The sequence below is a fragment of the Pleurodeles waltl genome, chromosome 1_2, assembly GCF_031143425.1.
Source record: "Pleurodeles waltl isolate 20211129_DDA chromosome 1_2, aPleWal1.hap1.20221129, whole genome shotgun sequence".
NCBI lineage: Eukaryota > Metazoa > Chordata > Amphibia > Caudata > Salamandridae > Pleurodeles > Pleurodeles waltl.
In genome coordinates, this window is record NC_090437.1 from 664,750,728 (window position 1) to 664,778,688 (window position 27,961).

At 42.1% G+C, this 27,961-nt stretch overlaps 1 protein-coding gene across 2 annotated transcripts in view; it reads right to left on the reverse strand.

Annotated features, from left to right (window-relative positions):
• HHIP (hedgehog interacting protein) overlaps window positions 1-27,961 on the reverse strand; it is a 209,679-nt gene that overhangs the window by 152,386 nt on the left and 29,332 nt on the right. For both annotated transcript variants that reach the window (XM_069242604.1, XM_069242603.1), the window contains exons 3-4: window positions 22,204-22,360; window positions 19,064-19,265 (exon numbers count right to left, since the gene is read on the reverse strand). In XM_069242604.1, the coding sequence (XP_069098705.1) occupies window positions 19,064-19,265; window positions 22,204-22,360 (359 nt within the window). The remainder of the gene's footprint in view (window positions 1-19,063; window positions 19,266-22,203; window positions 22,361-27,961) is intronic.

Consider the following 27,961-nt stretch of genomic DNA (forward strand, 5'->3'; position numbering starts at 1 on the left):
TAAGTTTGGTGCCTGTCTGACTGGGAGGGCATGGGGAAGGCCTGTGCAAATGTCATCTGACATCTGAATGTGACAAGGGAAGACCCTTTGAAGTAAATTAAGCTCATGAGCACAGTTCAGAGGAACAAAAACACCTGGACATGCCCAGGCCGTTTTCTCTGCTCTTGGAAGCAGTTTTCACACCTCAGGAGGGCTATTCACCAGCTAGGTGACCGTTGGAGGCTAATGCAAATTAACCTTCAGGAGCTTCGGGGAGGAAATTTAACTTTAAAAGTCTCTTTTCCTGAATATTTATCAAATATTTGACTTAACCATTAAGTCAGGTTTATAATACATATTAGAAATAGTAGTTTAATCATTTTTCTAGCCGGTCCATAGCCTGAAGTAGCAGAATTAATATTTAACATTACTTCTTAGTGTTTCTCTGTGGACCAGACAGCCTTCCTACAGCCTTCCTACAGTGAAAACAGGTTTTGGGTGCTAGTCACTGGAACGACATGTTAACTGTAAATTAATACATGTCCTACTTTTAAATACTGGGCACCCTGCCTTTTGGAAGGGCTACATGGGGTGACTTAAAGGAAGGTTTTCTCCTGTAAAAAGGGTTGTTTAAAAACTGCAGCATCCAGCCTATATTGGTAGGCTTACCATCGTCCACACTAGTGGATTGCGCAGATGATCTATAGTCCATAGGTGGCATTTAACTTAGCATGCCATATGTGTCACTTGGGATACCATACACCTTGTCCTTATAGAAAAGTTAAATAGCCCAATTAAGAATATGCCAATATCAACATGCTTTAAGAGTCAGAGCACATGCACTGGGGCCTGGTTAGCAGTGTCCCAGTGCACAGAGTCAAAAACATCAGCAACATTCGTCCATAAAAATTAGGGGTGACCATGCAAAAAGAGGCACTTTATCACAGCTCTCAACTTCCAAAAGCACTTTTCGGGAAGTCTTGAGATTCAGAGGAGACAACGAGGCAGCAGCTTCTTTGAAGCTGAAGCAGTGCTATGGAACTTTATCTCCCATCCATTCCAGATAAGCCTAATCTTCTCAGGTTCAGAGAAATGTTCAAGATGTAGCTGATGAGCTAACATTCTTCTCTGTGAAGAATTCAAATCGTCCCTCACCCTTTCCATGTTCCATGTCTGATTTGCTAGTGTGTTACTCCATCCGCCTTTGGCTTCTCCTATTATCTTATTTTCAATAAATATAAAAATATAGATGGGTGGCCTTGTGATGGATGTTTCAAATGCTGCATTGGCCTTCAGAATACTTTCCTTCCTGGCACCGGGTGTGGGTTTTATGGCCATGGGAGTATTTTGGAGTAGGAGTATAGCAAGGAGTTGCCTTGTTTTTAACCAGAATCACGAAAGGTAAGCAGTGGGTCAGACAAGCCCCTGCAGCCCCTATGGTGCAGGGGAGCTTCTAACGCTTCAGGAGGCCATCATCCCTTCGGGGGCTCCATTCACCCCACTGCCTATGAATATCTTTAAGAAGAGACTCAGGGGCCCCTCAACGCATTGTGCAGGGTGAGCCCCATCATTTTGTATTACGCCACTCATGCTAAGGCAGCAATGCCTATTCACAAGTACGCAGTTCATAGATTTTTTTCAACAACGATGTAAATGCACCACACGAGTAGAACCATTAGCCTGCAAGTCAGTCAAGAAAGTAACTCCAATCTTTTTTCATTTTTTGGCCTAAACACAGCCGCTTATTCTTAAAAAGACAGACGCATTTTTAACATTCTGGGCAGAACAAATTATCAACAATTAACCGAAGTTCAAATAATTACACTACCCGGGCTTGTTTTAGAAATGGTCCACTACAAAAATGTCAAAAGCAGAGCACAAGGAAAAACACAATCACTCAATGGGGAATTGCATTCATCTAAGTGGATTGGACTCACTGTTTGGCATGCACACTTTAACTGTTTAAACAGTGTTAATTAACTTGGAATGTATTTAGACAGAGTGTGATTGGGCATACGAGGTGAGAGGTGACTATTTATATAAACAACATATAAAATATTTAGAGTACGCCATTTCACAAGCAAACACACAACACTTGGAAATCCACTAACATCTACGATACAGCCTTGGAAGTTTATATTTGCTTGGCTTGCAAGCGAGCATTTATTTAAGGAAACCTTGACACGCATTTCTCCCTGAAATATTGCAATAATGATCAGCGAGGTATTATTTAGGAATAAAAGCGTAAAGGTTAAGCACTTATGAGAATCGGAGTTTTGCAGTGCTTCGAAGTTCTCTTTGCGGTGGTGCCATAGTCAGACACTCAAAAGCAAATAACCTTTAGTTCTGTGAAAGCACAACAACAAGCAAGGGTGTAATACAACAAATCAGAGGTGTAGAGGTAGGAAATCATCACGGAAGAAGTGTGACCCATCATTATACATAAGGACAATCGGCGCGCGGGAGTAGAGGTACATGGAGATGTGTTTTAAGAACCGGCTGCCCTTTGGCTTCACGATAAACCGAAATGACAGTCCAAAAGCCCCCGAGCCTGCAGTGGGAAAGGAGGTAGCTGAGGTCAAGCAGCGGAGATTATGTATTCTTAATGGCTTATCTCCATGCCCCTCTCACTAGCATCAGCTTCCTTTTATCTTTGCGAGCCAGAAGTCTGACTCTTAACTCTATGTGGAGTAATGTTTTGTTAAAGAAACACGACGTTGTTCTGCCCTTCCCATCACAAAGCACAGTACTGACAGGTCTAGTCAAGCCCATCGCCCTCAGTCTCTCTTGCGCATGCGAAAGACGCACGCGCACTGACGTTCCGATATTTGTAATGCTCTCCTGGTTTTCTGAAAGTGCTCCCAGTCTCGCACTTTCCACAAATATTCGTAGACTGGAGGTAGACTAGAGAATCATCCTCTCTTAACATTTTGGCAGCATTTCTACACCTCTTGTCTGAGTTTCAAGCGAAGCATAGGCATTTGAAGGCGGCAGGGACAGCAGAGGTGGGATGGATACAACTATGGCACTGCCTGGTGCCAGGGTCGGATTGGGACACAAAGTTAGGCCCGTGCACAAAACGAAAAAGTGGCCCACACTTGTGGATAATGAATTTTCATAAATTGTTGCTTCGTTAGTATCAGGGTCCTTATTTTCCTCTCCCTTAATTTCCAATTCTCTTCCTCTCTTTTTGTCATTCTCCACTCTGCATGTCTTACTTTTTCTTTTGTTTCCTCACTGCTCCCCTCTCTCATTCCATTTTGTTACACCCCACCAAGTCTATTCACCTTTCCCTTTGTCATTTTGTTCCAGGATGAATGTTTTTTACAGTAATGCAGCCAGAATACAATCGTTTTGAGTTGCCCCAAAATTATTTTTGCTCAGTTTGGTTGTTTTTTTATAATGGTCTCTCAATGGTAAAAGTAAGACCCCTCGCGGTTTTGAACATGAAGCAGACACCCATGGCTCATCTGCCTGCTCGAGACAAAAGTAGAGCCTCTTAAATGGCCACTATTTGTAACCTGGCTTCTTGCACGCACAAGCCACTTCCACTCACCCCCATGTGGCATTACTGCTAGCTTTGATAATCAAAAATAGCATTGCCACTCTCCCGCCCCCAAGGCCTCATTCTCACACTTAGTGACTCAGGATGGGGAGACCCAACACATGCTGCGCCTGCTCAGTTTGGGGCATTGTTCTACTGCACATGACAGTGAGCTACCCAGGGTCTGTAATTGGTCATACACAGGGTCACCTGAATTATGCAGCAGAAGAGGGACAAATTATGTGACAGGCTAGATTAAATTATGCAGCAAGAAAAGGCAAACTATGTGGCATAATGCAGGACATTTTAGTATAGTATTTACTTTATTAGTTGGTCATTTCAAAACTTGGTAACACTGTTTGAGCCTTGGCTGCACCTCATTAGTATCAATTTAACACCCAAATATATCAATAAGCAACAGAAACGTGACCTGTCGAACTTTGCAAAGGGCCTTTCACCACACAACAACTTGTCACTGCATTTATAGCAGTGTTTGAATTTTTTGAGCTAGAAACAGCATTTGTTTTGTTAAAATCTGCAGATTATAAAGCAGATGATCGATTATGTGGCAAATCTCTAACTATGCAGAAATCGTTGTGGCTTCACAATCGCATAATTTCAGTGGCCCTGGTCATACTAAGGAACTCTGCACTCCCATCTGCAGTAGCCTTTCGGGTTGTGTGCCAGCGAACAAAGCGGTCAAGACAAATGATGGGAATTTATTTTCACTGAAGAAGAAATACGGCCCACTCGCTGGCCTTTGCCACAGGCACCTCAGGCAATGTCCGACTGCACACCCTGCCAATCTGACCATGCCTGGTGCATTTCCTGATGGAAGAGCACATGTAACAATTTTTCCAAGTTTGGGAGAATTCACTTTTTGCTTCCTGCATCCATTATTGATGTAGTCATATATGCTCATGGGTCACAATTCGGAAATCCTGTTCTTATGGAAAAGTGTGGCACAATGGTTAGAGCAGCAGACCCTGATGCAGAGATCTGGCCTGGGACCAGGGTTCAATTCCCACCTCAGTGGATCTTGGGCTCAATTCCCTAGGACCAGATCATTCTTGCCTCGGTGCCTAATCTAATTGATTGGTCACACTATGTAACTCTGGGCAATAGCTTGCTTAATCTCCACAACGCCCCTCACAGTGCTTGGATGCCTGGCTTCACCCTAGGGCTGTCCAGGAGTGGGCGCCTCACAGGGAAAAGCCAGGAGGGGTTCCACAGCAGTATGCATACAGCGCCTTGAGACCCTAACAGGTGAGTAGTGCACTGTACAAGTGCGAAGTTTACAGTTTTATGAAACTATATGCAGACACGCCAAAAGACCTTATTCAGGTGGGAGAATCCTGATTTTTTAGGCCAAACATCTCTTTATTTTAGCTGTCTCTTGTCTAAAATTGCCTCTGCCTCAATAGACGTCAATGGGGAAAATACATTTCCCTGATTTTGTTTTCAAAATCTACCATTTTAGAGGTTTAAATTGTAGGCATGTATGCTTTATGTGGTCACCTAATATTGACCTGCACACGAACAAGCTCTGGCCAATAAGGGTAAGTGTATTTTTAATATCAATACAGGTAACGGAAATTCTTCATCTTTTAACTATTTCAGCGTAACATGCCCTTAATTTCACACCTGGTCTTCTTTAACTCCATGTCTGATGCATTACACTTGCTTTCCCACTACTGCACGATGATTGTGTATGAACAGATAGGGTGCAGCAGGACTTCTCTTCTAGTCCGTCTTCTGTTTCCTGGCAAAGGGTGGCTACCAGTTTTTCCCCAACGTGTTCTTGCTCTTGCTCAGTGCTTCTGGCGTCGCTGTCTCTCCTGCACTTCACCATAGTGCTTCAAAACCACTCAAGCATGCATATTGTTAAAAGCACAAAAATGTGCACTGTGTGTGCAGCATTCCCTTCGGACAAACTACAATTTGTGCGTCCAGTGACAGCACCATTGCAAACAGTTGCCGCTAGAATTCATACCTGGTGCAGGGAGGTAACAAATCAACATCATGCAGGAAGAGATAAATGAATGTGTACAACAGTGCCACCTCAATAAAAATGTACATTAGGTTTTACAGTAGTAGCTCCAGAGCAAGCAGGTCGAGTCCCTGGGCGCTGCATAAGAACTGAGATCTGCCATCTACCCGTTTTCTAAGGTCGTACCAATGTGTTCATTCCTTCCAGGCTTAATCTGAATGTGCTGCTGTTTTAGATTTCAGTTGCAAGGAGTCTGTAAAGCGATGCAGAAAAAAAACCTTTCACCCATCCTCATTCTGGTGGACGTTGTAACACTTCCTCCCTCTTCTATTAACAACCTAATTTCTAACTGGGTTCTCAGGAAGTGAGATATGGGTCCAGGTTCACAAAGTTTGGACAGGTTACATAGTAATTCAGGTCAAAACATGCAGGATATTAATATAGAAAATCATAAGGTAAGCAGTTTTATCTCAGTGCCGTATGAAATTCACATCCACATACCGTCTGCCCATACAGCTGTATGACTTCCCTGAAAGTAAGATTCATTCCCTGTTTCCACAGTGCTCCTGAGAGTGTATCTTCATTCATCCAAGAGAATGCATGCTCACAGCACCACTGGGCGAAAGTGGCATGTACGTACAACTCAGCCAAACCTGTTCTGCATGCCACCAGTACTTCTAATACAAATCAGTGTTAGTATGGCTCTGTCTTTTAAATCACCGAATAGCTCTCATACACCCGTGCCATGAAAACAACAAAAAGGCATCTCCTTGAAAAAAAAAACTACATTCCAATTTCAGTATTGCTGAGGTCAGCAAGCAGGGCAACAACCCAATTAAGATTCAGGCACTTGACAGCACCGTTTATAATCAGAGTGAGAACATCTTATTGTAAATTTTCAGTCGAGACTATGCTACTAGATTCAGTGTGCCTGGGGGGTTAAAGTGAAACACATGGTGACAACTGGTGTACTTGTCCGAAGATCACACCCACAACATGTTCTTCATCTGCTCACCCATTCTCATACAACGCATCCTTAACTCGTGGTAAGCCTCTAGCATTGCTTCCTGGCTCACTGAAATCAAAGCAACTGCGACAAAGTGTGGAAACAACACTATCATCTGCACCGTTATTTGCAGCACTCAGCCTGTCTATCAGTTTGAAGCCAGCTTCGTGTCCACCTCGTCTTTGCATCTTGAGATTTGTTAGAGGCTGAAGCAAAGTAGAGGCAATCTGCGGATGGTCTGACAGAAGGTGAAGCACACTTTAGATATTGATTCAGACGCTTCATATCAACGCTCCCACAAAGACTTCCTTTTCTCTTTTCTGATAGGATCAGAAGACAATGTGCTAAAACCATTCATAATCCTGCAATGGGTAAAGTATTGCAGAGTGGCTCGGGAAACAACATAAGCAATACTAGCTCCTTCTCCTTAGTGACATCGCATTGAATCTTCACTTACATCATCAAGAGAGTAATTAGCTCTTAGTCTCTTGGGGCACTATGAAGATATTGTACGTGGTTCCCAAATTCAAAGAACCACATTGTGGAATCTAGAATTCTAGGTGTGGTGTAGCTCGAGCTGACCCTTGATATGTTATGAGAATTATAGTGCTTTAGTTGATGAAGAATTTGATCTGGTTACATGTCCTGAATCAAATCTATGCACTTCTTACTTCCCAGCTTTCACGCTGCTGTTGTGCTTGTGGAGTTGGCAGTGTCGCTGGTTATGTGCTGCCGGTAAATTCAATCTCTGCCTTTCCTTACAATCTTGTTCAATAGTCTACACTTGTTAGTCATATAAGCCAATCTCCTAGTGTCAATGGTGGTGAGGGCTATCTTGCAGAGGCTGCAAATATTTGATTGTGGGTGATAGATGATGCAGTCATGTAAAAAAACACACACAGTGCATTTAATTGTGTGACAGTCCCATAATATTGTGTCCATTGTGGCCGTGTGAAGAAATGCCAAAGACAGGGTCAAGCTTATGGGTGGCTTAAGGCTTTCAATATAACTGGGTCATTGACATGAATTAGTTGAGATGGGCACTTGGTGGTATAAGCTGGCCCCGTTATTGCTCCAACAATGCTGCTGGTACCCTACGGGTGTAGGATACTCAAGACTACCAGTCTGCTAAACAGATGTACCTCAGCTGCCTGTAGCAACACCACAAAGAGCTAGAGAGGGTTGCAGTCTTGTCACCAGGCCAAACAGACAATTCTTAGTGTTTCTATACAGTTTTTAGTGCCATACATGCTTATTTCCAGTATAAAAATGGATATGATGAAACAGCAATGACAAATACACTGTAAAGCCTATCACTTCCAGAATGCAAAGCCTGAAAAAGAATATTATTAACGGTTGCATAAATTGTCCATTTAAAATGTGGTGGGAAGTCCTCACTCCAGTGAAAATTGTGTAGTGTTAAATTGGTCATTATGTTAATACAATTTTCAGGGATGTTAGAAAAGTGTTCTCTTACTTGGCATTGCTTTAGCTGTAATAGGTAACTACAGACGTCGCAAACACAAAGCGCTTATCTTTGCTTTGAACTGGAAAAAGCACAATAAAAGATTCACAAAAATGTAACTGTGTGTGTCCTTTCATGCAGATATTTGTAGATGGGTGTCTCGATGATTACAGTAATTAACACAGCTCCTGCTCCCTAAGAAAGAATGAATCCACTAAGGGAGCCTTTTAGAAGGTACAGCTTTGAGAGGCTATGATGCAACAGTAACTTTTGTCTATTGGGATGCTTGCTCGTCATCATCCTTGTCTTCAGTATGATCGTGGTGGGTTTTCCCTGCACATATGTAGGTAGATATGTGGGGGTTAAATAAGGTGTTTGTGGTAATTCTCTACATTAAACCAGTGGCATGATATTGCAGTGCATGGAGGATCTTGGGATCAGCTTTGTGGCTTGTCCTTCTTGGGTGTAACAAGGGTGTGGTGAGTAGTAGGAACTCATGAAGGATGTGCTTGCTAAGTAGGAATATGTACTGATATTACCAGTCAGTGTTTAATCTTTGGCCTATACCTATTGTTCTTTGTGACCTTCTCCTCCTCATGAGGATGTGCATCACTATGTGTGCCAGGCAGAGCTTCATTTCCTTAGGGCTGAGGTCTACTTTCAGGTATTGTTGAACGATGTAATCCATGGTGTGTGGCTACATTTCTGCATTGGAGTGGGAGGCTGAAATTGATTTTCTTGACTGTTTTTTACTATTACCTGCAGGGGGGTATCAGTAGGGGCACTCCATTGTATGGTCTTTCTGTGTTAGCTTTGCTCTTAAAGAAAAAGAACATATTTTGTACTATGTCCATTTATGTTGTTAAATTCCCTTTTAAATCACATCAGAATGAACATGTTTGGTGGATTAGTAAGTAAAACATGCTTTCAGTGTGTTTTAAATTTTGTACATATCCATATCCATGAGTGGTTCTGCATGTGTTTGGTCTTTATGTGACACTTTTTTGTTTTGCTTGATTGCAGTAGTCCTGTTTGTGTACATAGGCATTGCCATGCACATTTGATGGTAAATGCATATATTAATTTCCAATTTTTCTGGCAAAAATGGTGTAATCTAATTTTCTTGGGCTCTTTGCTCAAATCACAATTTTGGTATGTTTGCAAAGATGGGCTGTTTTTTCGTCTTAGCTCAAAATGTTGACTCGATCTTCATTACAAAAGGTGATCTGGCTTTTGCCAATTGAGGCCCACTGGTCTAGCATTACAGCCTCTCCACATACAAGTTATAATAATATATTAGAAATACTTAGTGTCTTTTAATGATAACTTATGAACATATGTGAAACCGTCTACAAGTCAAATCAGTTTTCCTCTCACTGGATAGTTTGGATCTGTACATGAGTTTGTTAATGCCGAGACCAGCTCCATATCTGCTTTATGAATAAATTAAAAACCAAAATATATAAAAACAATACATTATAGAAAAAATTGGAAATTCACTGGAGTTCGCCAGACCCAAAGGTGTATCACTGCACTCATGATGTATTGTTCACTCAAATGTAAGGGCCTTATGTGTGCAATACATGATGGACGTACATGCCAACCATATCTGATGAATGAAAATTTGCTAAAGCCACAGTTTTTCCTAAGAGTGTATAACTCGACCCCAACTGAATGATAGGCAAGGCACATACTCCTCTTGAGATCGTCTGTTGTTGTATTTTGTGGGATTGGTCCTTGGACTAAACACATATTTAGCAATATATTTATAGATGATGATAGCATTTGGGTAGTGAAGGGCCCTTGGACGGGAATTACCCCATTCAGAGTCCAAGCGTTATGAAAAGTGGAATAGTGAAAGAAGATGCTCTGACTATTCACACCAGTGAACAGCAACTAGGGTACGACCATGAATCCTTGAATGGCTGAGCACAATGCACCAGATGGAAACGCTTGGCAAAACAAGAAGAGGCAAAATCATTAAATCATTCAGAATACATATTTTTATTAAAGTATTTTTTATGAAGGTTGATATGCTGCAGGGGATAGAGAAGATCTGGCTTACTTGTCTGTGCCTACAGTTCTGAACATTAAAGGGAGATCAATGTAAAACATTGCGTAGGGATCCTCACCTTTGAACAAGCCTCAAAATTGAAGCAGTGAGAGGATCATTGGACTTGCAACAAATAAGAGTTTTACATATCAGTAGGTTGCTAATTCCCTGGAACAGATATGGGGCAAAGAAAGTGGTTTGAGACTTCCTAACAGGGCATTTTTGTGATTCGCTATTAGCAGTGGGTTACCACCACCACCACTGCTCAAAGTCGGTAAAATATGAATGTTTTGTAACAGCATTTCAGTCGCAACACATTCATAGATACCAGTGCTATTTGGTATTAGGAAGGGACGCCCTAAACACACACATTCTTAATACTGAATTGCAAATGCGAAATGCTATTTGATAAAAAGTTACTGAGTTGCATTTTGCCTTTTGTACATGGCAAACTGCATTTTACAGGTCGCTAACGGCCCGGTGTGCTGTTTGTGACCAGTAAAATGCTTCGTACATCTGGCTCTTGGTTTGCTAACCTGTGGATCAGAAAGACACAGATAGTTACACATATTATTGGCGTAAAGATGGGAATTAGAGGTGAGGTACTGAAGCAGGCTTTTAGTAGCACATATACATGAATAACATAATCATAATGCAATCCTAAAGAATAGTTGATCATTTTGGAAGCGACTGCTACTTATTTGGAAGGATACCGAGGCCAGATGGCTGTCTTGCTACTTCTGAAGAATACAGCTACAAATCAATCTAAAGGCCGGATTACACAGAAAGCGTTGATAACAGTTTCCACCGAGTTTCTACTGCCGGTATACTTTTGCAGTGGTTAAAAATGCACATTTTGGGGAAAATGTTGGTCCAAAAATACAAAATAAACAATGCAATTTATATAAATTGGGAAATGTATTTGTGAGCGTCCTTTGAAACAGCAAAACAAAATGTCAGCGGTCGCTGTGATGCCCTGTCTGTTGTGAGAGATGTCATCTGTAAGTGTAAAACATTCTTACCATTCTGCATAAGAAACAAATCTTAAAATCTTAGGCAGCCTTTTGTAACTTGCGCAAAGCAGTCTCGTAAAAAAATGTGTTGTTCTCCAGAGAACAAGCTATTGCCTATTCCAGGACGGCATTAAGCAGGGAGAAACTCCTGGACCCAAGGCTCTGGGCACACAATGATATCAGTAGTGAGTGTGGCAGTAAGTGCTACGTAAACACCAGTTATTATTATTATCGCAAGCCCCGCAGGGCACGGTCTGCCCGGAGAGCTGTGTGGTCTCCCTCGGGCTTCTGTGGTGCAGTGTCTCATGTTGTACCATTTATCATGGGATCTGTCACCCCTGCCACAGGGAACAGTATGCTACTCTGCAGAGCAGCCAGCTCGTTTAATCAGCTGTGCATACAACTCCTCTCGGCTGCGCGTTAAACTTCAAAAATCTCCACCTTCTCACATGCTGGAGGAAAATATACTCAAGGGTAATTGTTAAGACCACGGGAAGTCCCCAGCTCACCGCACTGTTGTCTTCTCTAAGCTCGCCATTAGTATTCAGGCGCTTTACATTAAGCATTTCGCGACCGGTGGTGCGTCTGCAGGGCATGACGCCAAGCCTGGGACTGGTTGCTTGTATGTATTTGTAAGTAGGGGGAAGTTTTCTTAAAGTGACTAACATCTACAATTGACCATGTCTTGCTCTAATGCGTCCAGTTTACACCGGCATTAATGCATGCAAGGTGAATGGTTTGGCCTCCCATGTTTGGGTGCCAAAAGGCAACCACGCACCCATCACTCGGGTGCAAGAGGCTAGTAACATGCCTGGTCCACACTGCTACTGCACATGTTGCCCTTATGACAGATAAGCGTCGGGCAATTGCCCCTAGAAACAGGGCCATATTTTCAGCCCCATCTTAAACGGGGACCTTTTGATGTTCCCTGATTGCGGCTCTATAGACCGAGTTACCACATAGATGGATAGGCTCTGTTGGGAACAGCGCTTACATTTGGATACTGAAGAGATACAAACGCAGATGATTACATTTTTCAGGGCATTATTTGAATCTATTTCTTTCAGATGTACCCTAGTCCTGGTAACATTTCCAGCTGCTGGGTTGGCATGATTTATTCGCAAGTGGTAAGCCCACCAACTAAGCGGGGGGCGGCAATGGTAAAGGCAATTACACCAACTAGGAGCAGCAATAGTCTGGAAATAGTTGCAGCCCAGGTGACGTTGTGGGTTTGCACAATGTTACTTTGGTCGGATGGAATACATACTTTAAAGTCGAAACTAGCCCTGATAATAAGTAGAAACCAGAGTCAGCCATAAACCATAACCAGAGAGGCATGTGGTTCCACTTTCCAAATATAACTAAGTACAGATTTAAAAAAAACAACTTTGTCTTATTATTACCCAGCCAGTATTCATTATTTTGCTGGAGAGCATGAGCTCTGAATTTTTTCAACTCATTGCTATAACCAGAACTGTGTTAATACTTTCACAGAAAATATGTATTTTTAATCCATTTTAAAGCCCTCCCTTGTGTGTCCAGAGAATCTACAATGTACTATGCATAGTTCAGACCATTTTAACTGTCGACTATTAATGCTATTTTCCAACTGCAGCTGGCTAATGTGGCATTAACGACTTACCATTCCTGGGAAAAGCTTGGAAATGGGAATAGAGACTAGCTCAAACAATTTATAGCTGAATTTTATTTTCTAGGCGAATTTGAACCCATTTTTAGGTACCGAGATTACAATAATACAATATTTAAGAATTTACTCTGCCTTTTAGAACTGGCCTGACAGTGCAACTGTCTGCAGACATATTGTTACAAATTCTTTAAAATTTACAAAGAGTAGAATTTGGCTCCACCCAGAGGAGCGTCACTCTCTCACCGTATGCTGTGGCCTATTTGGTATATCATTCCAGTTTCAATTGAGTACTTCCATTAGAACTCCTGAGGGAGATTTTATACCTGAAACATACACTAAGCCATCACAGTTTGTCACATTCAATTCTTTATTTCCTATGTGAATTCTATACAGAAAGAAATCAGTCTTTTTTGCTAAGTTTTCCGGCATTGGCAAAGCCAACAGGCCAGGCTTTAATGTTGCAAAATTATTTTTGTACACGCAACACATGTAAACTGCATGTAGCAGTGGATGGTTACATGCCTTAGCACATTAAAGTCAGACCTACTGCCTTTGCCAATACTTGTTAAGCAGTGCCAAAATTTGCCTCTTTGATCTGTTGGCGGCGTTTGCCACAGTTAATCATCCCAATCCATCAAAAACTCTCAATGAAAGAATGGGAATTAAATTAAAGGTGCAGTCTTATACTGGATGGCATCATACCTCGATAATTGCCTTTTCCCCAATTCCACCTATGTCCAACAAGAAATGACTCAAGGTTCAGTTCTACCTTCAGCTCTCTTCAATTCAAGCATGAAACCCATTGGTTCACTTCAAAACCACTCCAACATCTTCTATCAGTCAAATTAGTTGTGTAGGGGAGCACCAAAGGTATGCATTAAATGTCCAATTTCCCAAATCGCACCACAATGTAGTTTCAAATGACACAATGTTCACTCTTATTAATTGTTAAATCAGAAAAAGTCATACAAATCTTCATGTGATATATCAAGTAAGTGTTACCTCTTCATTTGATACAGTTCAGGTTGATGAAGGCAAAATAGTTAAAGAGATGTTGTCATTTTAGATGTCTTCAACCTAATACAGTCAAGACCAATGAAAACACATGTAGAGCAATGATATGTGTTAGAAATGGGGTCTTTGGTTGGCAGTCAGGTTACCCCCTGTCCAAGCAAGGACCCTCACTCTAGTCAGGGTAAAAGAGAATCACCCTCAACTAACCCCTGCTTACCCTTGGTAGCTTGGCATGAGCCGTAGGCTTAACTTCAGAGTGCTAGGTGTAAAGTATTTGTACCAACACACACAGTAACCTAACGAAAACACTACAAAATGACACAACACAGATTTAGAAAAATAGAGAATATTTATCTAAACAAAACAAGACCAAAATGACGAAAATCCACAATACACAAGTCAAGTTATCAATTAAAAAGCAAAAGGAGTCTTCATGTAGTTTTTAACACACACTAACATTGTTAGCGTGAAAATGTACCTTTGGTGTGCCAAAAATAACCCTGCACGGGCGAGTGTGCATCAAAAAGGGCTTGCAATGCGTCGATTTCACTCACGAGCGAGACCTTGCATCGTTTCTCCTTTCGTCTGGTCGGGCGTGTCGTTTCTTCTCTCCGCAGGAGAGCGATGCGTCGATCTGATCAGCGCTCTCAGGTCCGGGCAGGCCTTGCATTGTTTTTAGATGCCCAGCGGTACTTGTGTCGGAAATCCAGCCGCACGATGATCCGAAAACCACACAGTGCGGGTTGCGATCTCACCAGCCACTGTCAGCGATGCTGCGTGTCGTTTCTCCAGCTCTGTGCATCGATTCTTTGCAGGCAAGCATCGATTTTCAGCCACGAAGCTGGCGGCGTGCCTATTTTTCAGCCGCAGATCGGAGTCACGTTGATCTTTGCCCCGCACGGTGTTCTGTGCATGGATTTCTTCCTCTTAGGCTCCCAGCTTCTCCTTTCAGGGTCCCAGGAACTGGATGACCACCACATGGCATAGTAGGAGTCTCTCCAGAGACTCCAGGTGCTGGCAGAGAGAAGTCTTTGCTGTCCCTGAGGCTTCAAACAACAGGAGGCAAGCTCTAAATCAAGCCCTTGGAGAGTTCTTCACAAGATGGAAGGCACACAAAGTCCAGTCTTTGTCCTCTTACTCTGGCAGAAGCAGCAACTGCAGGATAGCTCCACAAAGCACAGTCACAGGCACGGCAGCTCTTCTTCCTCAGCTCTTCAGCTCTTCTCCAGGCAGAGGTTCCTCTTGGTTTCCAGAAGTGTTCTAAAGTCTGTGGTTTTGGGTGCCCTTCTTATACCCAATTTCTCCTTTGAAGTAGGCCTACTTCAAAGCAAAGTCTCTCTTGAATGTGAAATCCTGTCTTGCCCAGGCCAGTCCCCAGACACTCAACAGGGGGTTGGAGAATGCATTGTGTGAGGACAGACACAGCCCTTTCAGGCGTGAGTGACCACTCCTCCCCTCCCTCCTAGCACAGATGGCTTATCAGGAAATGCAGGCTACACCCCAGCTCCCTTTGTGTCACTGTCTAGTGTGAGGTGCAACCAGCCCAACTGTCAAACTGACCCAGACAGGGAATCCACAAACAGGCAGAGTCACAGAAATTGTGTAAGCAAGAAAATGCTCACTTTCTAAAAGTGGCATTTTCAAACACCCAATCTTAAAATCAACTTTACTAAAAGATGTATTTTCAAATTGTGAGCTCAGAGACCCCAAACTCCACATGTCCATCCGCTCCTAAAGGGAATCTACACTTTAATCAGATTTAAGGGACAGGCCTTGCAACAGTGAAAAACAAATTTAGCAATATTTCACTGTCAGGACATATAAAACACATTACTATATGTCCTACCTTAACCATACACTCACCCTGCCCTTGGGGCCACCTAGAGCCTAATTTAGGGGTGTCTAACATGTAAGAAAATGGAAGGTTTAGACCTGGCAAGTGGGTTTACTTGCCAAGTCAAATTTACAGTAAAAACTGCACACACAGACACTGCAATGGCAGGTCTGAGACATGATTACAGAGCTACTTATGTGGGTGGCACAACCAGTGCTGCAGACCCACTAGTAGTATTTGATTTACAGGTCCTGGGCACCTCTAGTGCACTGTACTAGGAACTTAGTAATACATCAAATATGCCAATCATGGATAAACCAATTATATACACATTTTGTAAAGGAGAACTTGCACTTTAGCACTGGTTAGCAGTGGTAAAGTGCCCAGTGCAACAAAAACAGCAAAATCAGAGTCCAACACACATCAACAACCTGGGAAACAGAAGCAAAAAGTTAAGGGAGACCATGCCAAGTATGAAAAGTCTAACAATATTTATGTAGATATTCCCAGCTGACACGTTTCATCCTATGGATGGGACTTTCTCAAGGCCGAGCAAATAGCGTTCCAAGTACAATAAAGACACTCATATTCTTAATTGTCCAAAAGTGAGTCCCTTATTCAAGTATGTTTCCAGAATGGGTAATTGTTGCAATAGTAACAACACACAATAAGTCCCAAAATTCTCAGCGACTGTTTTTAACTAATGCAACTTCATTTCTAACTTAATATTCCTTCACAGTGGCATAGAGAAAGGCATGGGTTCTCGCTCATAATCCCCAACCCCTTCTTGACTCAAAATTAAGGAATAGCCTACCACGGAATTTAAGTAGCCCACTTTGCTTTTGAAAGGAAGATCTAAACTCAAAATTGTATTCAAGTTCCTCCCTCAAGTTTATGATTGTGACTACACATCTGGTCATTCAGAATCACAAAGAGCAGTTTTCTTCCTCGAGTGTTAATGTTAGAAACAATGCAGTTTTCTTGTGAAAGGAACGTACAAAGAGCTTGTCTTTCTTAACACTAAAGAGAAGATATGCCTATTCACCTTATTTACCTCTTATTTTATTAATCCTCAGAAACAAAACTTGCTAAAACTGCTGTATCTAAGCCCTGCTCAATGGCTCCTGCAGACATCTGCAGCAAAACATTGTGTGGAATATTGTGCCTCTTTCTGAAGGCCACACCCCCAGAAACATAAACAAAACAGGGTGGTGACAATCCAGAGGGTGTCTATCAAATTAGGTCTTGACTTTAGTCATAGGGCTTATGAGAAGAGGCACAAGAAGATAAATGCACACATGCATGCATTCACTGCAAGAAAGAGCTTCTGTGCATGTGTCAATAGGAGAGCTTTCTCTGATGTTCCCAACATCTGTTACTAATTACCACAGGAGCTGTGTTTCAGTGTTAAAAGTGAATACCCTCCCTGCCCAAAAGTGATATCAATCCCACTGGCACTGCAAGCATTATACCATGCTCTTAGTAGGTTTATTTAACAGTGCACAATGTTTCCTCCATTTATCTTTACTGTTCCAACATACTTAGAGGCATATTTATACTCCGTTTGCGCCGGAATTGCGTCGTTTTTTTTGACGCAATTCCGACGCTAAACTAACTCCATATTTATACTTTGGCGTTAGACGCGTCTAGCGCCAAAGTCCATGGAGTTTGCGTCATTTTTTAGCGTGGACACCTACTTTGCGTTAATTATATGCAAGGTAGGCGTTCCCGTCTAAAAAATCGACTCCGAGGCATGTGCGCCGTATTTACACTCCCGGGCAAAAATCACGCCCGGGAGTGGGCGGGTCAAAAAAAATGACGTACGGCCGCTTTTGCGCCGTTTTTTAGCGCCTGCAAAAGGCAGGCGTTAAGGGACCTATGGGCTCGGAAGGAGCCCAGAGGTGCCCTCCCATGCCACCAGGGACACCCCCTGTCACCCTTGCCCACCCCAGGAGGACACCCAAGGATGGAGGGACCCATCCCAGGGACACTAAGGTAAGTTCAGGTAAGTATAATTTTTTTTTTTTTTTGGATGGCATAGGGGGGCCTGATTTGTGCCCCCCTACATGCCACTATGCCCAATGACCATGCCCAGGGAACAGAAGTCCCCTGGGCATGGCCATTGGGCAAGGGGGCATGACTCCTGTCTTTGCTAAGACAGGAGTCATTTCTATGGGGGTTGGGAGTTAAAAAAAAATGGCGCAAATCGGGTTGCGGCGCAAAATTTGCCTCAGCCTGACTTGCCCCATTTTTTGGCGCCCAAGCTCCATTTTCCCCTACGCCGGCGCTGCCTGGTGTACGTCGTTTTTTTAAACGCACACCAGACGGCACCGGTGGCTAACGCCGGCTAACGTCATTCAATAAATACGGCGCCCGCATGGTGCTTCTGAATGGCGTTAGCCGGCGCTAATTTTTTTGACGCAAAACTGCGTTAGCGCAGTTTTGCGTCAAAAAGTATAAAGATGGGCCTTAGGGTTGCCAGGGTACATATTCCACGTACCCAAAGTATTTAATTTCCAAGCACATATACCCAACTGAAGAATTCGTAGAAGTCCTACATTTTCCTTTTGCTGGGTTCTCATTTATTTGACGTTACATTTTAACAAAGCACAACTATACTACAAGGTGTCAGAACTCCGTACATATCAACAACAACTGGGATTATTGGTGTTACTTACAGAGAAGCTTCACATTTAATATCTAATAAGGGAACAGAAATCATTATGGCGATTATAGCATGTGTTAACCAAATAACAGGGGTTTTGGCAAAAAGTGAGACAAGAAGTACATAGACAGGTATATGACAAGGGAGAATTAAGTACAAACTCAGGATTATAGGCGAGGGGCTGGACCAAAAACTCCGAGAGAGAGGTGTCCCCAACTAATAAATCACACTGCAGGACCTGACCTAGATATCTCTAGCATTTGTCAAGCTTCTTTTGAGTCATTTCCTATTATACTGACTCTTTTCTGTCAAAGCTTTCACAAACATTATTCATCATTCCCCGGCTGTTTATTTTTGGGGATCCCGGCAGTATATTATACATGGTCTCAGGCAGCCTGAATGCTGCATATTGAAACTCTTACATTTCAAAGCCATGGACTCCCCCAGATTGCGCTTTGCATTATATAATATATGGCCTGGAAATGAATCTTAAATAAGGTGGAGGTGATAGTTGAGATGATTGTTCGGGGTTGTTTTATGAACGTCAATGACAAATTATAATCTCAAAACATTTTAAGCATACATTTAGAAGACCTTCTTCCAGAAATTGTTGAAGGTACGGCTGCATCTCATTCAACAGGCTAATAGGAGTATTGCTATTGCTACATTTGTTTTTATGTCTTTGTGGAACATACCATGAACATTTCAAAATACAGTTTATATACAATGGCTAAGGAAATATTTTTTTACACTGGAGTATTGTTGGATGGGGAAAATATAATTATCTCATGTTATGGGTAATACTTAAGTGCACCTAAGCAACAATGAATGATACATATCTTTGGTACTTACCTTTATTCCACTTTGAACCACCTTATGTATATCCAAGAAGGGCTCCTTCATTAACTCTCCCTCAGGAGTAAATATCTTGACATATCCCTCTTTCTCAAGGATGAAGAGACGACGGGAGCCATCCCCACAATGTACTGCTCCTACGGGTTGCCTCAGCCCTCGTACCACCTCTTGAAGACAAAAGTAGTTGTGTTTGTGTTTCCTGTGAAAGAACATAATGATAGTCAGGAAATATGTCCCATGTAGTGTATGCATTTGAGATTGAGGATTACGCTATATAAATGATCTTTTGTCCCCCAGAAGAAGACACAATATGAGGCATCAACGGAGAATGAGCAAGAAAAATAAACCAATGTCACAGAAATTAAGAGGGAAGTAAACAGAAGCATTTTCAGTAGAAAACCATTCAAAATGTGCAGTCTCTTCAGTTTACTTCTGAGGAAAAGGCATTACATCCTGATGTGTGTTTCTGACTGTGCCACAGGGCAAAGTAATGCCAAGCCACAGCTATTCCTTCCTCTCCTTCCAAGCAATGCTACAAAAAAACACATGGGATTGCTTTGAAACCTTGGCAGATTTATCCTGGGGAACCAGAGTCAGTCACTGGGAGAGAACAGTGAGAAAATGTGCGGGACCGTGAGAGCACCACACGAAGGCATAATGACTCAGGTTGCTAAATGGGTTTTTGCATACCTAAACATTAAAACTGAGGCATGAAAGAACACTGTGAGAATTAGAAATGAAATGAGAACCTGAAGGGCATTCTCATATAATTAGATGTTACAATGTGTGACTCCTCGTGTGGTTACACTTTAACATAAGGTGAGAGAGGATAGCTCTACCTTGCCCCACACTGCAGCTCGTGAAGTGGTTAAACATGTAGTCATGCACTGCACAAGGATTTCCTGAATGAACTTGCTTGGATTTGCAAGGATTTGAGAAAATATGTAGCAGGACTTGAGCTAGAAGACAGCAGGAGATTGTCCACTGCATCCATAAATGTCACAAACCTAGAAGACTGGCATATGATGTTGAATATATGAATTTCAGTTGTGATTGCCCATATAAAAACTATAGAGAAAGCAGTAGCATATGAGTTGGTACAATTTGCAGTTGAGTAAGGAGTTCCTCTTTATCAAAGCAGGAGCCAGTAATGTGACTAAGCTAAGATACTGGTGAGCTGCCCCATGGCTAAAAGTTGGTACCATGCTCTATCTGCAAACTTCTACAAGTGAACGCAGATTTAAGGAGATGAACGCCTCAAGGAGTTAGTTGAACTGCTGTAGGTTTGACAAGGATATACATTGTAACGGCTGTGCTGCTTCACCATTAGAACTGGGCACTCGTGTGAAAATTAGTGTTTATATCCTGGTTTCAGAAAAAGATCCAACATAGAACTGTGGAAAAAGATCAACTGGAGAGCTCTGTGAATGATACTTTGTGGAAAGGTAAAATAGGTTGAATGGTGTGATCATGGTTTAACTGCTCAAATGTATTCCATTGTGGAAGATTAGCTGCAAAGGAAAAGTCGGCCTTCAGAAAATATTGAGTATGTCTGTGAGTTACAGTTTCATTCAAAAGAATTACCACAATTTCTTATGATATATCGTGATTCACTGTAATCTGAATAGCTATGTTATCGAAAAAAGAGGGACTTCTACTAGTAATTAGTAGCAACCACGTTGCTCATATGTGTTCAGTTACACATAGGTTCTGTAGGGGAGCGGTTTCCTCAAAATTGCTCTAGGAAGGATCCCACAGGTAAAAACATCTGGGAGGTTTGCGTGGGAATCTTATACATTTTCTATTACCATAAAAATCCCTTCATTTCAGTTTGGTTAATGATTTTATTATACCATTTATACTTTTCCCGATCTACCGATATGTATCTCAATTAATGAGAAGGAGAATGGTTGGTATCCCATTAGAGAAGGTATGTTTTTTTTAAGAATAATTGTTCCTTGCCATGGACGTAATGACTACAAACAGAATTCTCAATTGAAAACTTTCCATCTATCTGATCTTTAAACCATTTTTATCAACAGGACTGCCTTCCATTTTATGACTTGCATTTAACTTTTGAAATAGGAAGGAACAATAGAAGAGGACAGGTGATTCCGTCTGCAAATGTATAGAGAAACAGCACTGATAAACTAGTCTACCAAACCCTCACTTCCATTAGCACTATTATTAAGGGGAAAGGTTGGCAGGCTATGTATATTGGTAACTTTGCTCTACAAACAAATGAAGTCGAAATGTTAAAATTTGGCTTGCAGCAACGTATGACCTAAGGATTGGCTAATTCACAGAAACAAAACAAAACCTCTATAGCCAATCATTCAAGATGATGGAGTACTTGGATTTCCCTACTCAAACTATACTCAACATCTCATTGTCATCATATATTGGTGAGTAAACTGTAATCATATCTTTGTGAACATACATGAAAGCATCATTGAAAAAAGCCAAAATCGTATATATTAACAAATATGGGACCCACACAAAACATAATAGAATCGCATAACAAGACTATGACAGCTAAAAAACAGATTTTGGTTTGCTTCTGTATTGATGTGTATTTCTCTATTACACCTTATAGAAATTTGCAAGTTTCCCTCCACCCTATCAGTTTGTTAGACTTTGAAGGATTTGGCCATTTTTTCACCTGTGAAAATTGATAATTGCATAACTGAAAATATTTTGTGAAGATCTGTTCCCAGTATACTAGAACAATATGTGAGTCGCTATGTGATTCTGTGAAGCACAATGCTCTGTGTGGGAACAATAATTGAAAGTGGGGTTGATTGAAGGCGAAGCAAATAAGCATTGGTTAGCAAAGGATTTCTGAGAATATCTCTGACCTGTTTCAATTACACTTCCTAGATCTAAGGACCCACCATTCCAAAATATTAATGTGTGAATTAGGCTACAAGATAGAAAGTTAATTAACAACAGAAGATTTGTGATATACTTGTCATCAACATGTGATTACAAAACGTACATTTCAAAAAGCAGCAAAACCATAAAATATCTGTAAGGCTAAAGGGCCAAGGACAATTACAAACTAAATTGGCACAAAATAAATCAAACATGATAAATCCGTTTTTCATGATTTTAGAAGTATCTGTCAATGTGTGAACCTGTTGATCTCGTCAGCTTTTACATAGTCCTCCATCTGGTCCAGGTAGTTGGAAGCTGGGCCTCGAACCTGTTTTCTCTGGAAGTCTGGAAAGCATATCCCACCGTCTTTTCTGGCATAGTAAAAGCAAAATTCATCAGCCGTAGTTTGAAGAAACCCTACAGGGAATAACAACGGTAGATTATTATTTTGCACGTGTTGTTCACAGGCAGCGGGGTAATGTCATGTAAATGTTGAGGATAGTTCCAGCTACAGAATTACGCTGAAGAAACAGAACTACAAGAACAAATACGTTTTGTTGTGGCAGTGGAGGTATTTTTCAATATCATTATCATGACTACTGTCTCTTTGTTAATGTATTTTATTTTTACTAATTGTACTGGCCATTACTTGTTCCCTGGTGTGCTCATGAGTTTTTTCATTACCCTAAATGGTAATCCCACTGCTTATCTGTTTTCATCTAGTAAAACCAATACTGAATAGCTACAGGTAGCTGCTACTTATCAATGTAGATATGGGCCACCACATTGGCAGAGCAAAGACACATTGATAATAGTTTACCACTACACAGACAATGAAGCAAGTTCTATTATGGTGCTGCACTATATACATATTTGTCCACTTATACTATAACCAACAAGAAAGACTGAGGGGGGCATTATGACTTTGGCGGACGGAAAAGCCCATCTGCCGAAGTCACTGCGGGTAGGATGCCACCAGTGCGACGGCCTCCCCGGCAGTCCCATTACGAGTTTGCCACTGGTTTCCGCCCACTGACCCAGCAAGAAACGGCCTACAGCATTGTTGCCAGCTTGTAATAGAGCAGACAGTGAACTTTGCGAAGGGCTGGCCAGGGGGGTCCTTGCACTGATCCAACTGCGTGGGCAGTGCAGGGACGTCCCTGGGGCCCCTTGCACCCTGTGTCCGCCAGCCATTTCATGGTGGGGTTACTGCCATGAAACCAATGGTGGAGAAGGGAGTCGTAATCCCCAGGGCAGGGCTGCTTTCAGGGCTGCCCTGGCTGATAAGAACTACCGGCACCACCAGACTCTCCTGTCGAGGAAAACTGGCGGTGCTGGTGGTCTGAATGGGGCACTACCGCCGCGATTGTAATGTGGCACTCGGACCACCACATTGGCGGCGGTCCGACCGCCACCTCAATCCTGGTGATCAGTAGACTGGCAGGGTTGTAATGAGGGCCTGAGTGAGTATGTGTACATCATAGACATTCACCTTTTTTGGTAGAAGAGACAAGTGATTTAATATGAATGTTTGTAAGGAGTTTACATTATTCTAAATCATAGGTAGCAGTGTCCTAATCATGTATGGCACTGTCATTTAATATGTGATTCCATTAGTAATGTCATGAAGTATGCCAAAGTTGACACTAAGTGTGATGTCATTGTTCATATCTCTTGACTTTGTGATAAAATACGTAAATCAGCAAAGAAACAGTTGTGTTGCTCATTGAGGTTCCACAAACTAAATGCTTTTAGAGAGAATTTAATTTTTTTATCTTTTCACATCAATGATTCTTAAATAGTATTTTTCTGCATATCACTGTGTACTTGATGTTCTAGTACAGTGTTACATGCAAAGTGGATTTCCATTATATATATATATACACACATATATATATATATATATATATATATATATATATATATATATATATATATATATATATATATCTTTATAACTCACGCCTCCGCCATGCACGATTTTCTTCAGTCACTCAGACCAGAACCCGAAGAGGGTTGCCAGGGCTGATTTAATCTCTTGGAAGTTGTTTCAACTTGTGCCATTTGCCATTGGTGTCCAAAGCACTGATGGACCATGTACCTCGTACAGCCTCACAAAGTAGTTTCCTCCTTGCTAATTGCTGCTCACTGGCTGCCCATAATCTGAATATTAACCTTCTCTAGAGCGACCGGAAACCTACAGCTCGCTTTCTTACAGAGACTTGGCTTCATGAGGGATTGGCTCCGGATGTAGCCTTGGCTTTGCCCAAAGATTACTTGATAATCAGGTTAGATAGAGACTCCGCAAAAAGAGGGGGAATCACTATTACCTTTAGGGATTTTGTTAAGGTTACCTCCCGTCCCCTTCAGTTGCCCGCCTGTGAGAGTATGTCTTTCTCCATTCTATTAAATTCTCAGTGTAGTTTCTCACTGGCCCTAGTATATCATCCCCTGGCTCATTGCAACATTTCCTACAATCAGTTCCAGAGCAATTTGCTGATTTAATATGCAACAAGCCAAATGTCGCTATTCTTGGTGATTTCAATATTCACGCAGAGAATCAAGACAATGCTGCGGCTAAAAGATTCTTGTCTGATATGGCCACCCTGGACCTAATACAATTGGTCAGAGGCCCAACACATAATAAAGGTCACACTATCGACCTAGTTTTAAGTAATGCCCCTGGTCTAACCACCTTGCCCCCCACTCCTCTGGCTTGGTTGGACCATTTCTTAATCTCTCTTAACCTGCCCACTCCGGTAGGAGATAAAACCTCCCAAATTTTAACCCAGCCCTATAGGGCTGGCAAATGCTTAATGCTAGAGAGTGGATTAGCACTTTAGAGAGCTTGAAACCTACCTTTAGGGGAAATATGATTTGTTCCCTAGAGCTATTTAATGATTGGATCACCAAAAGCCTAGATATTGTCCTCCCCTATACGTCGAGGTTGAGAGGTCATTTGAAAAAAGGTGCTCCTTGGTTCTCCTCCCACCTATGTCAGTTAAAGAGGGACTGCAGACGTCTGGAAAGAAGATGGAGCAAAACTTATGATACTTTGCTGAAAGATGAATACAGAAAGGTCATTAGATTGTTTCATGTGGAAATTAAATCAGCACAAAGCACTTACTATGCCACTAAAATAGAACAGAACTCTAACTCTCCTAAAGAGATCTTTCAGCTACTAAGAGAAATTGCCCACTCACATTCTCATAATGAATGTGTGGAAGCATCTCATAAACAGAGCAACAACCTGCGATCATTCTTCCAGCAAAAATTCTTAGACATTTATTCGACATTCCCGATGGGCACTCACAGTTCCCATGCTCTTAGGGATGAACGTACAAAATGCACAGCTGTGCTCTGGCAGTTTCTGCCTCTCTCCCCGGAACTGGCTTCAATGTTATTGGATACCCTCAAATCTGGCTCCCTCCTGGACCCAGCACCCCCTACAATGTTAGCGGTGGGGTCATCCTTTATAGTTCCTATTTTGACTGACATGTTGAATCTGTCATTGTCTAGCAGTATCATTCCCTACCAGTGGAAACATGCTATAGTGAAACCTTTGCTTAAGAAACCTAACTTAGATGCATCCGTGCTTAATAATTACAGGCCCATTCCTTGCTGCTAGCTCTCTCCAAGATACTGGATAAACATGTCAACACACATCTCCCTAATTTTCTTGAGGACAATAATATTCTTCATCCTTCCCAGATGGGCTTCAGACTGCTACACAGCACGGAATCAGCGCTGATTGGAGTTACTGAAGAGGTCAGGAAGCACCATGATCAGGGGTTGGTGTCAGCGTTTATTCTTCTTGATCTCAGTGCCACCTTTGACACTGTGGATCACAGCATTCTACTTCAAAGAATGAAGGAGACTGGAGTTACAGGCAAGGCTCTGAACTGGCTCTCCTCTTTTTTAGAGGCAAAATCATTTCAGGTATTAGATTGTTCGTTTCTCTCCAGTTGCTTCAATAGCAGCTGGGGAGTGACACAAGGCTCTTCACTTAGCCCTACTTTATTTAACATCTTCATGTCACCACTGGCAAAGATAGTGGAGCCATATGGTCTCTCATTAGTTTCATATGCGGATGACACCCAGCTGGTAGTCTCCTACCCAACTGAGCAGAACTCATTGGAGACGGCACTCGCCCCCTGCCTAAGGGCAGTGTCTGAATGGATGTCTGAATGTAAAGTCAAGTTAAATGGAGATAAGACAGAGGTCATGATCCTAGGCCATCTTTCTCGGTCGAATCTTTTTTCTCCTGTGCTTCACTCCTTAGCGTATCTGCCCCCTCATAGGGAACACATCAAGGGCCAGATGTAGTAAGAAATGGGTTTGCGACTCGCAAATTTCGAGTCTGAGTGACTCGCAATTTGCGAGTCGCAAACCCATATACAGAATGGTGTCCCTGACACCATCTGCGAATCGCAAGGGGGTCGCAAAGACCCTCCTCATTAATATTAATGAGGTGGGTCGCAATTTGCGACCCCCTTGTGATTCCCTGCACTCACAGGGATGGTGGCCTGCTGAAGACAGCAGACCACCATGTCTGTGACTGCTTTGTTAATAAAGGAGTTTTATTTTTTGGTATTGCAGCCCTTTTTCCTTAAAGGAAAACGAGTTGCAATACACTCAGGAAAATTAAACCATTTGGTTTAATTTTTTCAGAGCAGTCAGTGGTCCATAGGACCACTGACTGCTCTGAAAAAATATTTTTAGAGCCATTCACAAAGGGGAAGGGGTCCCATGGGGACCCCTAACCTTTTGCGAATGGGTTAGCACCCACTTCACATGGGTGCTAACTTCGAATTGCTTTGCGACCGCGTTTGCGGTCACAAAGCAATTCTGCATCGCGCTGCGAATCGCAAATAGGAAGGGGAACACCCGTTCCTATTTGCGAGTCGCATTCCCATTTTGCGAGTCGGTAACCAAGTTACCGACTCGCAAAATGGGAATGTGCATCGCGATGCGTGTTTTGTATGGCGCAAACTGCAAATTTTGCAGTTTGCGCCATACAAAACGTTTCGTACATCTGGCCCCAAGATTTTAGGAGTATGGCTTGACCCATGGCTAACCATGGACCATCAGGCCAAGAAAATTTCTTCCACCTGCTTTGGTACGCTAAGACTCCTCAGAAAGGTGTTTAAAATACTTCCACTTATTGCAAACAGGCTCATCATCCAGGCATTCATTATCTCTCGCCTGGATTATGGTAGTGCCCTGTACCTCGGTGCGCCGAAATATGTTAAAAAGAAACACTGCCGTCCGCCTTCACTTCAATATACTTGGACACAAATCGGTCAAATCGGCTCTTTCTATTCTGCATTGGCTCCCAGATGAGCAACGGATAAAATTTAAAACGCTGTGTTGCATCCACAGAGCTCTTTACAACAAAGGTCCTCCACTCTTGCAAACCCTTTCCTCCTTCCACAATCCTGCTAGACATTTTAGGTCTTCTTCAGCTGCCTTTGCTGTAATCCCTTTAGTAAAAAAGTCTAAATGGGGTGGAAGCTCCATGGCCTATCTTGGAGCTAAATTGTGGAACTCTCTGCTATGGGCCTACGACAAACCAGCCATGAATTGTCCTTTCGTCGCCTACTTAAAACTTGGCTATTTTGATCTTGCCCTCAGCTTGTGTTTTGAAGATTTCCGTTCAGCGCTGGGAGGCCTTTGGGTAGCCATGCGCTCTATAAGTCCTCATAATATAACATAACATAACATTGATATTGTCAATGATGTTATCAAAGATGTCATGAGTGCTGTAATTTGTTGGGTAATTTGCAGTGCATGGTGAGGGTGCGAGTTATAGTTACCTTAGGGCACGGGTTATAGTTACTTGAGATAACTCTAACTATAACAGGTGAATTTTGTGAGGCTAACTATAACGTACCTGTAACCTTTGTTGTTTTAAGTGAATTTCTATATTTTTTTAATGTAAAGTAATTTTTATTGCTATACCCCCTTTTACCACCCAGCAGCCAAACCCCCTAACCACCCAACCCCATGCTGCTCACA